The sequence below is a fragment of the Equus przewalskii genome, chromosome 3 (genome assembly GCF_037783145.1).
Source record: "Equus przewalskii isolate Varuska chromosome 3, EquPr2, whole genome shotgun sequence".
Lineage (NCBI taxonomy): Eukaryota > Metazoa > Chordata > Mammalia > Perissodactyla > Equidae > Equus > Equus przewalskii.
The window spans coordinates 114,645,715-114,660,639 of NC_091833.1; the positions used below are offsets into that span (position 1 = coordinate 114,645,715).

The 14,925-nt window shown below is 39.4% G+C and overlaps 1 protein-coding gene across 14 annotated transcripts in view; it reads left to right on the forward strand.

The window, feature by feature from the left end:
- KIAA0232 (KIAA0232 ortholog) overlaps window positions 1–14,925 on the forward strand; it is an 81,542-nt gene that overhangs the window by 24,620 nt on the left and 41,997 nt on the right. For all 14 annotated transcript variants that reach the window (XR_011538345.1, XM_070613329.1, XM_070613334.1 and 11 more), the window contains one exon: window positions 8,152–8,651. Coding sequence is in view for 13 of the 14 variants with exons in the window: in XM_070613329.1 (XP_070469430.1) it covers window positions 8,421–8,651 (231 nt within the window). In the remaining variant the exon portion in view is untranslated. The remainder of the gene's footprint in view (window positions 1–8,151; window positions 8,652–14,925) is intronic.

Below are 14,925 nucleotides of genomic sequence, written 5' to 3' on the forward strand. Positions count from 1 at the left end.
AAACAACTACTGCCCCCGACAAAACCCTTCATTATTAAATTTCTCATTGAAATTTGTGGTATTACCATGTCTTTTCTGTTTGTTGAAAAGTATTTACTTATGTAATAACTTAAGTACCTACATCTGTTTTCTTTTTTCTTAATGGACAGATCATTTGGGACTAATTATATCACTCTGAAAACATGTAGACTAGATAAAGAATTAAATGCTTTTGTTTTTAAATTGTTTGTTATTCTAGTCCCAGATCTGATCATAAACGTCACAGACTGTGGGACCCTGCCTTCTAGAGACCCAGGGCGGTGCGGGGTTCCCGAGCGCTGTTACGGGAGTCAGCGGAGCAGGCCGGCTGTCCTCCCCTCACTCCACCACCTTCACTTCCAGGCTTACATTAATATTAGGCCCCGAGGCTTTCATTGATCCCCAAGCCTGCAGAGTGCCCCAGTCTTTGCAGGATGATTTTCACTCACCACCAGGGCTATTTTTAATCCTAGCATCCTTAAAATGGCTAGAAATTATACATGAGGCAGCAGAAAAGCCCATGTGTGCAGAGTTCTCTGACTCCGTGCCGTTTTGGGATAGCGTGGCTTAAGTGTGGAGAGATTGCTCTGCGATGCATGCATTCCAAAATAAATGGAAAACTGGGCAGCAGAGGGAGTCCGTTGTACTTCTGCGCTCATCCTCTGCGCTTAACCGCTCTCAGCTTTTGGCAGTGTCACATTTGAATCTGCAGTGGAGAACCAAAATGCTATTTAACTTTGATATGACTAGAACTAGATTATTATGAATGAAGGCGATTTCAGAATTTTCTTTTTAGGAATAGTAAGGAAATTGAGTATTTTTTGTTCTAAAAGCCTAATATATTTTACATAATTACTATTCTTCAGATAGTCATATTAGTGAAGGAACCGGTAAGATTAAGCAAATGTGAGCAGTTTGGGGGAGTAGTTTATAATAATACATTCCATTTGTATGACATTTTGTGAAATGCAAAGGCCAGAAAATACATAGATCACTTCTCATTTGCTCATTGCAGCAAGCTTGTGAGAAGTTGAGAGGTAGAGAGAGAAAGTATTTATTATTCTGTTTTACAGATGAGAAAACAGAGACCCCAAGAAGTCATGGGCACAAAACCCAGCTGTTAAGTAGGAGAGGTGGGACTGACTGTGAAAACCTAGATATTATGACTGCCAGGCTAATGCACTTTCCACTCTTCCATCCTACCTTCATGAATTAAAGAAGGCTCAAGTGATATATAAACGTCCATGGACATTTAATTAACTATATATGTTTTTGCATCCTTAATAGAAACTATTTAAAACTTTAAGTAAAAAAGACAAAAATTGTAAAATAAGTGTATTATTGTCACACCTTTTAAGTTATCATTTATACAGCCCAATCTTTAGGATGATTTGGGTTCATTTTCCAGGGAAGAAAGATATTCAAGATGATTTGAAGATCCTTTTTTCTCAGTGTAAACCTCTGGAGAAGGGAATGTTGAAAAAACCCCCAGAAAATCCTTGAATATGTACAGTGGTGCTTTTTCTTTAAAACTCTTTTAGAGAATTTAACAAAATTGAAATGAAATTTAACTTCATACTGACTACATTTCACACTCAGAATGAATATAAAGCTGAATAGACAGTTTGAAACTTGGGTGTTTGCCAGTTATGTTCTTGAACTTGCCAGGTGGATGTTAAATGGATTTTGCCTGTGCTTTTCAGGTCCCACTATTGTTTTGACCACGTAGTGGATCACACCTGAAATAAGTTTTAATTAAACATAATCATGAGCCAGCATACCTAGGAGTCCCCTCCTTTCAGTTCAGAACAGAAGTCGTGTCTCTCATTTGGGTCCGACGTTCGCCCCTCTACCAAAGGCTCTCTGCTTCGGGTGGGAAAGCTTAGTTATGAGCTAATATTCTGTCCCTAGGTCGTCTGCTAACAGTCAGGAGAGTGGACACCCTTTAGCTCGGAGAACACTTAGACCTGTCGTTCTGTACAGGAAAAAGCCGTCTTGTGTGGCTTCTTTCTCAGGCCCCCTTCTTTGTGTCCGCTCAAAGGTACTGCGGACAGGAGTCTGAAGCTGCCAGACCTTCCAGCCTTCATTCCCTCTTCCTTGGTCCTGTGCAGTCTGTACTTGCCACTTTTCTTTTTTTTTTTAGAGTAAAAACTCTAACTGTAAAAACTGTAAAACCTCGAGTGGCTCTAGGGAAATGGCCAGTTGTTGAAGCATTTTATGGAACCAGCTGTCGAACAGACTGCAGGAGGAATGCTGTTAGGGTGACAACACCGGGGAACGCTGTAACCAGCTTGATGAGACCCTGGGAGTTCGCTGGGCTTTGCTTTATTTTGCATTTGTATGCTGATTTTTTCTCACCTCCTTCTTGAATCTTTTCACTTGGCCAAAGAAACGTGAAATCTCTTAATGACAACAGAGAGAATCCTATGGTTGGGTTGATACCATGTTTCACAGTAAACAATACAAAAGGAAAACAGTATTTCTTTATCAGTCTTTACAGTGCACCAAGTCTGTCATGGTGTAACTTTTTAAGGCCTTTCTGCATTTAAGTAATAAAAGAATCCTTATCCTAAGTTGTTCAAAGTGAAACCGATGTTTTAGAGGTTGTATGGCAGAAACAATTATGTCGATTTCATTAATAACGTTCTTCTGACACCCCGTACTCTCTGGGTCTGATGTGTGGTTTTGGATTCAGTTTCCTGAATTTTGTTTAGAATTTCTGCATCTGTGTTCACGAGGTACATTGGTCGGTAGTTCTCTTCTTTTAGTGTCTTTGTCTGGTTTTGGTGTCAGGATAATACTGGCCTCGTAACATGACTGGGGAAGTATTCTCTCCTTTTTAATTTTTTGGAAGAGTTTGTATAGAATTGGCATTGTGTTTTCCTTAAATATTTGATAGAATTCAACTTGGAAGCCATCTGTGCCCGGAGATTTCTTTGTGGGGAAGTTTTCAACTAGAAATTCAGTTCCTTTTATAGATACAGGGCTATTCATTCTGTTTGTTATTGAGTGAACTTTGGTAATTTGTGTTTGCAAGGAATTTGTCCATTTCGTCTAAGTTGTTTAATTTATTGGTGTGACGTTTTTCTAATACCCCTTTATTTTTTATTTATTTATGTATTTTTTTGAGGAAGATTAGCCCTGAGCTAACATGTGCTGCCAATCCTCCTCTTTTTGCTGAGGAAGACTGGCCCTGAGCTCACATCCGTGCCCATCTTCCTCTACTTTATATGTAGGACGCCTACCACAGTATGGCTTGCCAAGCGGTGCCATGTCCGCACCCAGGATCTGAACCGGTGAACCCCGGGCCACCGAGAAGTGGAACGTGCGAAGTAACCGCTGCGCCACTCGGCCGGCCCCTCCCTTTATTCTTTTTATATCTAGAATGTGTAGTGATCTCACCTCTCTCTTTCCCAATCTTGGTAATTTGTCTCTCTCTTTCCTGGACAGTCTGGCTAGAAGTTTATAGAATTTGTTGTCTAAAAGAACTAGCTTTTGGTCTCATTGTTTTTCCATTTTCTGTTTCATTGGTTTCTGCTCTGATTTTTATTTCCCTTTTCTGCCTAGTCTAGGTTTCATTTGCTTTCTTTTTATACTTTCTTAAGGTGAAAACTGAAGTTATTGATTTGAGACTTTTTCTAATGTAAGCTTTTAATGCTATAAATTTTCCCCTAAGTACTACTTTAGTGGCATCCTAAAAATATTAATATGTTGTGTTTTCATTTCATTCAGTTCAAAATCCTTTCTAATTTCTCCTTTGATTTCTTCTTTGCCCTATTGGTTATTTAGAAATATGTTCTTTGGTTCTCAAATATTTGAGGGATTTTCCAGACGTCTTTCTGTTATTAAATTAATTCCATATGGTCAGAGAATATATTTTGTATGATTTGAGTCCTTTTAAGTTTGTTGCGACTTTCTCTGTGGCCTGGAATCTAGTCTATCTTATATCAAATTGGTGGATAATGTCACTTGAGTCTTCTGTATCCATACTGATTATCTGTCTACTTCTTCGTCCAGTGATGGAGAGGGTGGTATTGAAATCTCCTAGTAGAATTTTGGATATGTCTCTTTCTTCTTGCAGTCTTACCAGTTTTTATTCACATTTTATTTTTTGTGTGTGTGAGGAAGATTGGCTTTGAGCTAACGTCTGTTGCCAGTCTTCTTCTTTTTGCTCGAGGAAGATTATCGCTGAGCTAACATCTGTGCCAGTCCTCCTCTGTTTTGTATGTGGGATGCTGCCTCAGCATGGCTGATGAGCGGTGTGTAAGTCCGTGCCTGAGATCTGAACCTGCGAACTCGGGGCTGTCAAAGCAGGGCGCACCAACTTAACCACTTGGCCACAGGCCAGCCCCACTTTATTCACATGTTTTGAAACTCCTCTGTTAGGTATATAATATGCAGGATTGTTCTATCCTCTTGATGAATTGACCCCTTTGTCATTATGAAGTGACCTTCTTTATCTCTGTTAATATTCTTTGCTCTGAAATCTACTCTGTCAGATATTAATGTAGACCCTCTGGCTTTTTTTCCATTAGTGTTGGCATGGTATATCTTTTTTCATTATTTTACTTTTAACCTATTTGGGTCTTTATATTTAGTGTGGATATTTTTATGGGCAGCGTGTAATTGGGTCTTGCTGTTTTAGAATCCAGTCTGAGCCATCTCTGTCTTTTAATTGGTGGTTTAAACCATTTAAATTTATTATGATTATTAATAGCTATCTCCAAGTGATGTTATACCATTTCAGGTAATATATAAGAACCTTCTAGTTAGTTATTCCACTCCTGGCCTTTATGCTGCTGTTGTCATGCATTTTACTTATACAGACGTTACAAACCTCATAATACGTTGTTATTGTTTCAACAGTCAATTATCTTTTAAAGATATTTAATGAGAAAACTATAGTTCCTATTTTTGGTGCTCTTTGTTCCTTTGTGTGGATCCACCTTTTGTTCTGTCATCACTGTCCTTCTGCCTGACAGGTTTCCTTTAGCATTTCTTGTAGGGCAGATTGGCTGTTGATGAGTTCTTTTGGCTTTTGTATGTCTGAAAAAGTCTTTGTTTCACCTTCATTTTGAAAGATATTTTTGATAATTTTAAGTTGACTTTTTTTTTCTTTCAGAGCTTTCAAGTTTTTGCCCCCTACGTTGTTTCTAACAAGAAGTCTGATGTCACCCTTCTTTGTTCTGTTCTGCCTAATGTTTCTTTTTTTCTATGGCAGCTTCAAGGTCTCTGTCTTTACCACTGTTAGAATAGTTTTTTTATGGTGTGCCTAGGCATCATTTTCTTTGTTTCTTGTGCGTAGAGTTCAGTGAACTTCTTGGATCTGTGTGTTTTATGTTTTATTAGGTTTGGAAAAATTTTGGCCGTTATTTCTTTAAATGTTTTTTGTCACCTTCTCTCCTCCAATTACATGTATGTTAGATTTCTTAGAATTGTCACACAGCTCACTGAAACTGTTAATTTTAAGGAATTTTTTCTCCTTGTATTTCATTTTGTATAGTTTCTTTTGCAGTTTAAGATTCAGTAGTCTTTTCTTCTGAAATGTTTAATTTGCCATTAATCATATCCTTTGTATTTTTCATCTCAGACGTTATAGTTTTCATCTCTAGATGTTTGACTTTATATCTTCTGTTCTCTACTTTTCACACATACGGCATATGGTCATAACTGTTTAAAGTCCTTTTCTGCTAATTCTAACGTTTGTCTCAAGTCTGGTTGGTTTCAATTAATTGATTTTTCTCCTCATTTCCTCTCCCTTTATGTCTACTTCTTTGTATGCCTGCTAGTTTTTCATTGGATGCCAGACTTGTAAATTTTACCTTCTTGTGTGCTGGCTGTTTTTTGTGTTCCTATAAATTTCTTGAGCTTTCTTCTGGGATCATAGTGGAACTAGTTGGAAACAGTTTTGTCCTTTTAGGTCTTGTTGTTAAGATTTGTTAGGCAGACCCAGAGCAGTGTTTAGTCTAGGGCTAATTGTTCCCCGTTACTAAGGCAAGACCCCTGTGAATACTCTAGTGTCCCCTGAATTATGAGGTCTTCTACTCTAGCTGGTGGGACACAGGCACCATCCCTAACTAGCCACGCTGAGCATAAGGTTCTGTCCTCTCCTTTCGGATGACCCTTTCCTGGGCCTTGGGGTAGTTACTCACTCGCATGCCCTGATTAACTCTGCTGAATGCTTGGGGGCAACCCTCTGCAGATCTGTCATTGTTTTCTCTGTGCAGCTCTCTCTTGTCTGGCACTTTTCCTGTGAACTCTAGCTGCTGGAGATTCTCTCACCTACTTCCTTGGGCCATTGCTTCAAGTCTCCTCACCATCTTGGTTGATCTTCGTTGAATGAGTTACTGACTTGTCAACTGCTTCAAGTGACATCAAGTTGAATGTATTATTTGGTGATCTGTCTGGCATTCTGAGACCCAAACATATTAAAGAATTTACATAAAGTGTGTCAATTTTGAGAATTAGCTGGAAAATTTTAGCAGGTGAAAATTATAGAAAATCTTAGCTTGAATTTATCTAGTTTTCATAATTCAGAAAGAGAATGGTAGAGAAGATTTTAGAAAGCAGAATATATATTAGTGATACATTAATCTGGTAACGTAGTCCCATGGTAGATTGAAACATTTTTTCTTTATATTTATTGTATATAAAATTTACTGTTTGGTTATAGATGAAATACGAGAAACTGAGTCTTAAATCTTTGGCGAAGAGCGTCTGTTTTTCTGACTTGATGTTTTTACTAGCAGTAATTATTAATAGTTCTTTAAATGTCATTTTTGGTAACCCTCTTGTTGTCTACTAAAATTCATGCAAAAGTTGAGCCAATGAAATTTACCTATCTCCATATTAGTCTTCATTTTCTAGTGGCATAAATTAATCACAACTCTAACATAAAGAATATTATTGAATAAGACCATTGTTAGATTAGTTTGACATATAGAAAGTATGTTAAATTAGGGGGGAAAGCTATTAAATTAGAAGAATGGCATCTGTCACAAGCAATCAAAAAGTCAGCTTATCTATAAGAGAAGAAAAGTTACTATAGCTATAGCAGTACAGCCTGGCATGGCTTAGTTTTTTTGTTTTTTTAAAGATTGGCACCTGAGCTATTGCCAATCTTTTCTTTCTTTTCCTTCTGCTTTTTCTCCCCAAGTGCCCCCAGTACATAGCTGTATATTTTAGTTGTGGATCCTTCTAGTTGTGGCACGCAGGATGCCACCTCAGCATGACCTGATGAGCAGTGACATGTCCGCGCTCAGGATCCAAACCCTCGAAACCCTGGGCCACCAAAGTGGGCTGTGCGAACTTAACCACTGAGCCACAGGGCCGACCCCCACCTTAATGTTTATGAAATAAGTGGTGAGTTATTTTTAGCTCATCACTTAGCTCAGTCCCAAGTTTTTTGTTTCTTTTCTTTAAATTTTTTTTGAGGAAGATTAGCCCTGAGCTAACATCTGCTGCCAATCCTCCTCCTTTTGCTGAGGAAGACTGGCCCTGAGCTCACATCCGTGCCATCTTCCTCTACTTTATATGTGGGATGCCTGCCACAGCATGGCTTGCCAACCGGTGCGTAGGTCTGGGCCCAGGATCCAAACTGGCTAACCCTGGGCCACTGAAGCAGAACGTACGAACTTAACTACCATGCCACCAGCTGGCCCCCAGTCCAAAGTTTTTTGCTATTCAAAATAATTGATTACCTATGTAAAATTGAAATTTCAAGGACTAATTTTTTGCCAGCATTTCAATGAAATCAGTCTTCAGTTGCTTATTTCTTTTATATTTGAAGTAGTGATTTCTTACCAGATAAATTCTTTCAGCATTACAGATAAAATTTTACTAGTTCAGTCTCTTGAGATAGCAAAATAAACATCAGTATAATTGAGCACAAGCATAAGAATATAAATTTCTGAGTTTTCCTTTCTTTTAAGTGATGTTAAGCTTTTAAAAGTTTAAAATGTCACTTAGCTTAAAATGTCAAAGATTACAGCAAAAAAAAATCAGTATTCTAAGATGCCAAAGGTATTTTAATAAAGAGGTACAGTTCATTTGGATTTTTTTCCCAAAACATCAGTAATTTAATTTATGTCTATATATAATGCATAGCTTTTTCTCTCTCTCTGATTTTTGTAGGTTCTGCCGGAGACTTACATTTGGCCTCAACGTGAAATGAAAGTAGAAAATCGTATCTACATATGTATTGCTGTTAGGATGTTGATTCATTGGTCATGCCTGAGGAGGGAAATTCTGTTCTAGATGGCTGACTGCCAGCAAAAATAAATGCTTATCCTAGATGTCAAGCATCTCTCCTTTTTACTGGAGTGAAAATCCCCTCCAGATACCAACAGAACATCAACTGCAGAAAATGCTCCGCATTTTAAGGCTGTCAGCAACCTAACTTCATGCGCCCTGTCTGTACAGTTGTTGTGGATGGTTTACCATCTGAAAGCTCCACAAGCTCACATCCAGGTCCTGTATCTGCTTCTGAAATGTCTCTGCTCCATGCTTTGGGTCCAGTGCAGACCTGGCTGGGACAAGAGCTAGAGAAATGTGGCATTGATGCCATGATTTATACTCGATATGTCCTCAGTCTTCTGCTGCATGACAGCTATGACTACGACCTGCAGGAACAGGTATTTACATATTTTAAATGTGTTGTGGAAATTCCTGATTGTGTCTACATGTTTGCATTTCTCTTCAAAGAGCTCTTCTGTACTCTACAACAGGATGTAGACTGCTGTGGTCCACAGGCTTACCCTGTCAGTGAACGTAAATGAGCCATGCCACGAAGCACACCGTTTAGTTCACTTACTTTTCTCCGCACTTATTAGACTTTCTCAGTGTCGGTTACGTTCTGGCTCAGACCCTGGGCCTTGTCATGGACCCTTTGCTGCCTTTGAGTAGCACTGCTCCAGAATGTTGGTTTCTGCTGTTTAGAAATGTGATACATTATGACTACACGTTTTAATCATTGTGTCTGTTATACTTCTTAACATTCCAAAGTGTAATATTTCATTTCATCCACAAGAATGAGGCTAAACAGCTTATTAATCAAAGTGTGTGTTACAAATCAGCAGACCTAAAAGTTTGATAAAGCACATATCTTTGCCATAAGTCATGTATATCACCTGGTGAGTTGGCCATTCCACATTTTATTTGACTTAGGTGCTGAGATTAAAGTGAGAAAGCACCAATCTAGGTTCTCAAAAAAATCTCAGCCTCAGTCTCCCCATCCAAGAGGAGCTGCTGGAAATGAGGCTCACCAGAGGGAAGCAAAGTCATCACCAGTGAGCGAATGGGCTCTGGGCTACTCCTGGGTACACATTCTATATAAAATAGGGTGTTTGTGAGCAGTTTTGTTGTTGCTGTTTTAAACCATTGTTACTAAAACTGAAAGCACGAACAAAGTTTCACTGACGGAAGAAACCGGCTTTGCCCTTCCAAATCACAGAGAAGCTTCCGAGTCCTGCACCACGGAAGGCTCCCCCAGCATGCTTAACGTTGTCCCACCTCAGGGGCACTGCTGCTGTTTCTCATCCTTTCTACCTGGACACAGCGGCATTTGCCCTGCTTCCAGCTGGCTTACTGCCTTGGCTAGTGAGAATTGGGGCAAGAAAAATTTTCAGAGGACTGACTTAAAACCTGATAATGAGGAAATGTGTTATTTTGGTGGTCTATATTTTGTAAAATATTGTTTCTTGTGTCTTTATATTTTAATGTTCACAGTGTTGTGAAATCTTTGTTTATCAGGAGTCTGTGATTATCACAGAAAACCACCTTGGTCTCGCTTAAACAGAAGTCATAGTAAAAACGAGCATGTATGTCTATCCTGCACTGTGTGCCTGCCATGAATCTGAGCGCTCATTTTCCATGCACAGTAACTCTTTAACCTTCACAACAACCCTGTTCTGTTGTCCCTGTTTCATAGGTGGAGGTACTTAGAGACAGTGGCTAAGTAACTTGCCCAAGGTCACACAGCTAGTAAATTTTGGCACATTTATTGGTTCAAAAGCTTGAAATGTCCAGGGAGGGGCTAGGGCTGGCCTCAGTGGCAGCTTGATCCAAGGCCTTCAGTAGAATCAGTGCCCCATCTTGAAGCTTGCCTTCTCTTCTCTGTTGCCTTTATTCTCATGCTTCACCCCTCTGCTTCCTGCTGCAGGCCCAGACTCCCACCCCCATGTCTACGCCCAGCAGGAGGAGCGGGCCTCTTGTCACGGTCATGGCCCTGTCCCTGACCTGACTGCTGTGATGAGCGGGCTTTGGTGGCTGGGCTATAAGCGCCTGAAACTGCAGGGACTAAGGATTGGAGAGGATAACGCCCCAAAGGAAGTATGGAATGGTTAGGGAGAGTGCTGAACCTTCAAAAAGAAGTCCTCTCTAAATAACTATGTACCAAGTAGCGCTTCCTTTCTGTTACTGTCTCTCCTTCTTAAATTTTAGGAAATGCTCCCTGACTGTGCTGTGCTCTGAGATTTGGGCTTCAAACAGATAAACCATTTTCTAGTGTTACCCCCTCTCCATGATTTTGTTCTCTTTGCTTTTTCGAGGAGTTTTATCTTTGCACACTTCTCCTGAAATTGTCCTTTCATGATAGGCCCTCGATCTCTGTGATTGCTTTTGGTGTTCTCATGATGTTAGATTGTTTTAGGTCCCAGAACTTCATTAACTGTTCCAGATACAGAGCAACCATGGATTCTATATGAGAATAAAAGAGAGGTTTTTTTCCCTTAAACTTTTTATTGTGGTGTACAATGCATACAGACAAGGGTACAAATCGGTGAATTTTTACAAAGATCCTATCTATGTAATTACACCCAGATAGGTAAATAGACCTTTATGTCGACACAGAAGCCCCTTATGCCCCCACAGCCTCAGAGTTCCTCAGGTGTCCAGAGGGGAGTCCAGCAGAGTGTGGCCTCTGTTTACCACCCACCCTTCTGGCATCCTGGCCCCTGAATCTCAAGTGTTTTCTCTCCAGCCCTGAGAGACTGCCCCCAGCTCCACTGGTTTCTTTGCCTCGTAAGTGGCCACATTTGTCTCAGCCTCTTGCCCTGGCCTAGAATGGGTATGTTTCCCAAGAGAGAAAGCAGCCTCAGATGTCACTGCCCCGTGCCAGCAGCTTCCCCTCCCTGGGTCAGTTGTCCCTCCTTGTCTTCTTAAGGCTTGCGTGCTTCAACAGGTCACTAATTCCTTAGCACAGGTGTTGAAGGTTTGTTTCGGTTTTATATTTTATCTGGCTTTTCTGGTTAGTCTGGACAGGAGAATTGGTCTGCTGCCAGTTACTTTTTCTTTTTTTTTTTTAAAGACTTTATTTTTTAGAACAATTTTAGGTTCACAGTAAAATTGAGAGGGAGGTACAGAGACTTCCCATGTACCCCGTCCCCACATGTGCATAGCCGCCCCCATTATCAACATTCCCCCCCAAAATGATACCTTTGTTAGAATCGATGGACCTACGGTGTCGCATAATCACCCCAAATCCATAGTGTACATTAGGATTCACTCTTGGTACTGTACGTATTCTCTGAAAAATGTGTAATGACATGGATCCACCATTATAGTGTCAGAGTCTTTTCACTGCCCTAGAAGTCCCCTCTGCTCACCTGTTCACCCCTTCCTCCCCCCAAGCCCTGGCAGCCGCTCATCTTTTTACTGCCTCCATAGTTGTGCCTTTTCCAGAATGTCATATAGTTAGAATCATACAATATGTAACCTTTTCAGATTGGCTTCTGTCATTTAGTTAATATATGTTTAAGGTTCCTTCATGTGTTTTTCACGGCTTGATAGCTTATTTCTTTTTAGCACTGAATAATATTCCACTGTCTGGATGTACCACCATTTATTTATCCAGTCACCTACGGAAGGACATCTCAGTTACTTCCAAGTTTTGGCAGTTAAAGTGAAATAAATTTTTGCTATAAATATCCAAGTACAAGTGTTTGTGTGGACTTGAGTTTTCAGCTCCTTTGAGTAAATAACAAAGAGTACAATTGCTGGATCATATGGTGAGAGCATATTTGGTTTTGTAAGAAAATGCCTAACTTTCTTCCTTCCAAAGTGGCCGTACCGTTTTGTGCTCCCGTCAGCACTGAATGAGCATTCCTATTGCTCCACATCTTCATCAGTGTTTGGTGCTGTCCGTGTTTTGGATTTTGGCCATTCTAATAGGTGTGTAGTGGTATCTCCATTTTAATTTGCATTTCCCTGTTGACGTATGATGTGGAGCATCTTTTCATCTGCTTATTTGCCATCTGTATATCTTCTTTGGTGGAGTGTCTGTTGAGGTCTTTGGCCCATTTTTTAGCCGAGTTGCTTTCTTATTACTGAGTTTGAGTTCTTTGTATATTTTGGATAAGTCTTTTATCAGATGTATCTTTTGCAAATATTTGCTCGCAGTCTGTGGCTTGTCTTCTACTCCTCTTGACATTGTTTTTCACAGAGCGGTTTTTACTTTAATGAAGTCCAGCTTACCCAATTTTTCTTTCATGGATTGTTTACCAGTTGCTTTTTAAAAGAGGCTATTTATTTGTTTACTTGTTTAGTTTGGTGTCTGTTTTGCTTGTCTCATCCTCTCTTTCTTTGACCACCATATTTAAAATAGAAGCCTTCCATTCTCGGTCCTCTTTCCTACTTTATTTTTCTTTATGACGCTTGTTACTACCTGAAATTGTATGATTATTTGTGATGTAATTATTTTTTATTTATTTGTATGCCTCCTCTGCTGGTATATACAATTCTTGAAGTGAGGAACCTTGTCTGCCATGTTTTCTGCTGTATTCCCAGCCCTTAAAACAGTTCCTGGGACGTAGAAGATGCTCAGAAATTTATTGAACAAACAAATACATGTATCCTTCTTTCTCAGCTCGTGTAGGGGAAGCATGACCAGGGTGGGTGCAGATGCTGTGGCTACACACTGGGGCCTGCCCTTCAGGAAAGTTTCTGCAGTTTCTCCCCCAACCTCTGGTGTGTTTTGATTGTGGTAAGATACATACAACATAAAATTGGCCATCTTAACCATTTTTAAGTGTACAATTCAGTGGTATTAAGTATATTCATATTCTTGTGTATGCCTTCAACACCATCCATCTCCAGAACTCTTTTCATCTTGTGAAACTGAAACATTATACCCTTTAAACAATAAGTCGGCATTCTCCTCTCCCCCCAGCTGCTGGTGACTACCGTTGTACTTTCTGTCTTTATGATTTTGACCACTCTTAAGAACCTCATATCTCTGGAATCATACACTGTCTTTTGTGACTAGCTTATTTCACTTTAGCATAATGTTTTCAGGGTTCATGCATGTTGTAGCATGTGTCATGATTTCCTTCTTAAGGCTGAATAAGAATCCATTGTATGGACATGCCGTATTTCACTTAGGTGTCTGTCAGTGGACACTTGGGTATCTTCCACATTTTAGCTGTTGAGAGTAACGCTGCTGTGAACATGGTGTACAGATACCTCTTTGAGACGCTGCTTTCTGTTTTTGGAGGAATATACCCAGAAGTAGAATTGCTTGATCATGTGGTAATTCTGTTTTTAATGTTTTGAGGGGCTGGTCAGTAGTTGCACCATTTTACATTCCCATCAATAGTTTGCAGGGTTTCAATTTCTCCACATCCTCACCAACACTTGTTATTTTCTGTTCTTTTGATGGTATCCATCCCAGTGGGTATGGAGTGGTATCTTATAGTTTCGCTTTGCATTTTCCTAATGATTAGTGATGTTGAGTACCTTTTCATGTGGTTATTGGCCATTTGTGTATCTTCTTAGGAGAAAGCTCTGTCTGTTCAAGTCCTTTGCCCATTTTTGAATCTGGTTGGTTGTTTATTTTGTGGTTGAGTGGTAGGAGTTCTTTATATGTTCTAGATCTTAACCCCTTATCAGATACATGATTTGCAAATATATTCTCCCATTCTATGGGTTGCCTTTTCACTCTGTTTGTAGTGTCTTTTGATACACAAAATTTAAGCATTTTGATGAAGTCCAGTTTGTCTCTCTTTTTTTTTTTTTTTGGTTACCTATGCCTGTGGTGTCATATCTAAGAAATTATTGTCAAATCCAATGTCATGAAGCTTTCCCCTTTGTTTCTTCCAAGAGTTTTATAGTTTCAGCTCTTAATAAAGGTCTTTGATCCATTTTGAGTTAGTTTTTTGTATCTGGTGTTAAGTAAGGTCTAACTTCATTCTTTTGCTTGTGGAATTCCCAGCACCATTTGAAAGACTGTCCTTTCCCCATTGAGTGGTCTTGGCACCCTTGTTGAAAGTCATTTGACCATATATACGAGAATCTATTTCTGGGCTCTATATTCTATCCCATTGGTCTACGTGTCTGTCTTTATACCAGTACGACACTGTTTTGTTTACTGTAGCTGTGTTGTGATTTCCTTTAAATCCACTAATTGAATTGTATCTTCCAGCTCAGAGTCCATCATTCTAGAAGTGTAGCTGAAGTATTGCACTATTTATATTTGCCCACATGTTAAATAAGAATTATCCCAGTGCTGATTGCTATGTGAGACTGATCGCTTCTGCATTCAGCAGAGTTCACTGGTTCTTTCAGTCCACTTGTAACGCACTCTTGCAGAATATTCCCATTAGTTTGGCATCTCACTACTTGGAAAAGCTAGCATCTGCAACCTTTTGTTTATAGATTACTGTAATTTTTAACAATAGCAACTGTAAAAATCTGACCCATCCTGGTTCCTCAGGTGTCGCACTATATATACTGCATTTCAACAAACATTCACTCAATAGACATTAATTAAATTTGACACTTAAAGAATATGAAAATAAATTCAGAGTAGGAGTTAGTACTAATAACCAGACCACAAATTCATGTCCACAGATTGCCTGAGATACCTTAATAAAATGTTTTTTTGGTAAAATCTTTTCGTAGAATAGAGAAAAC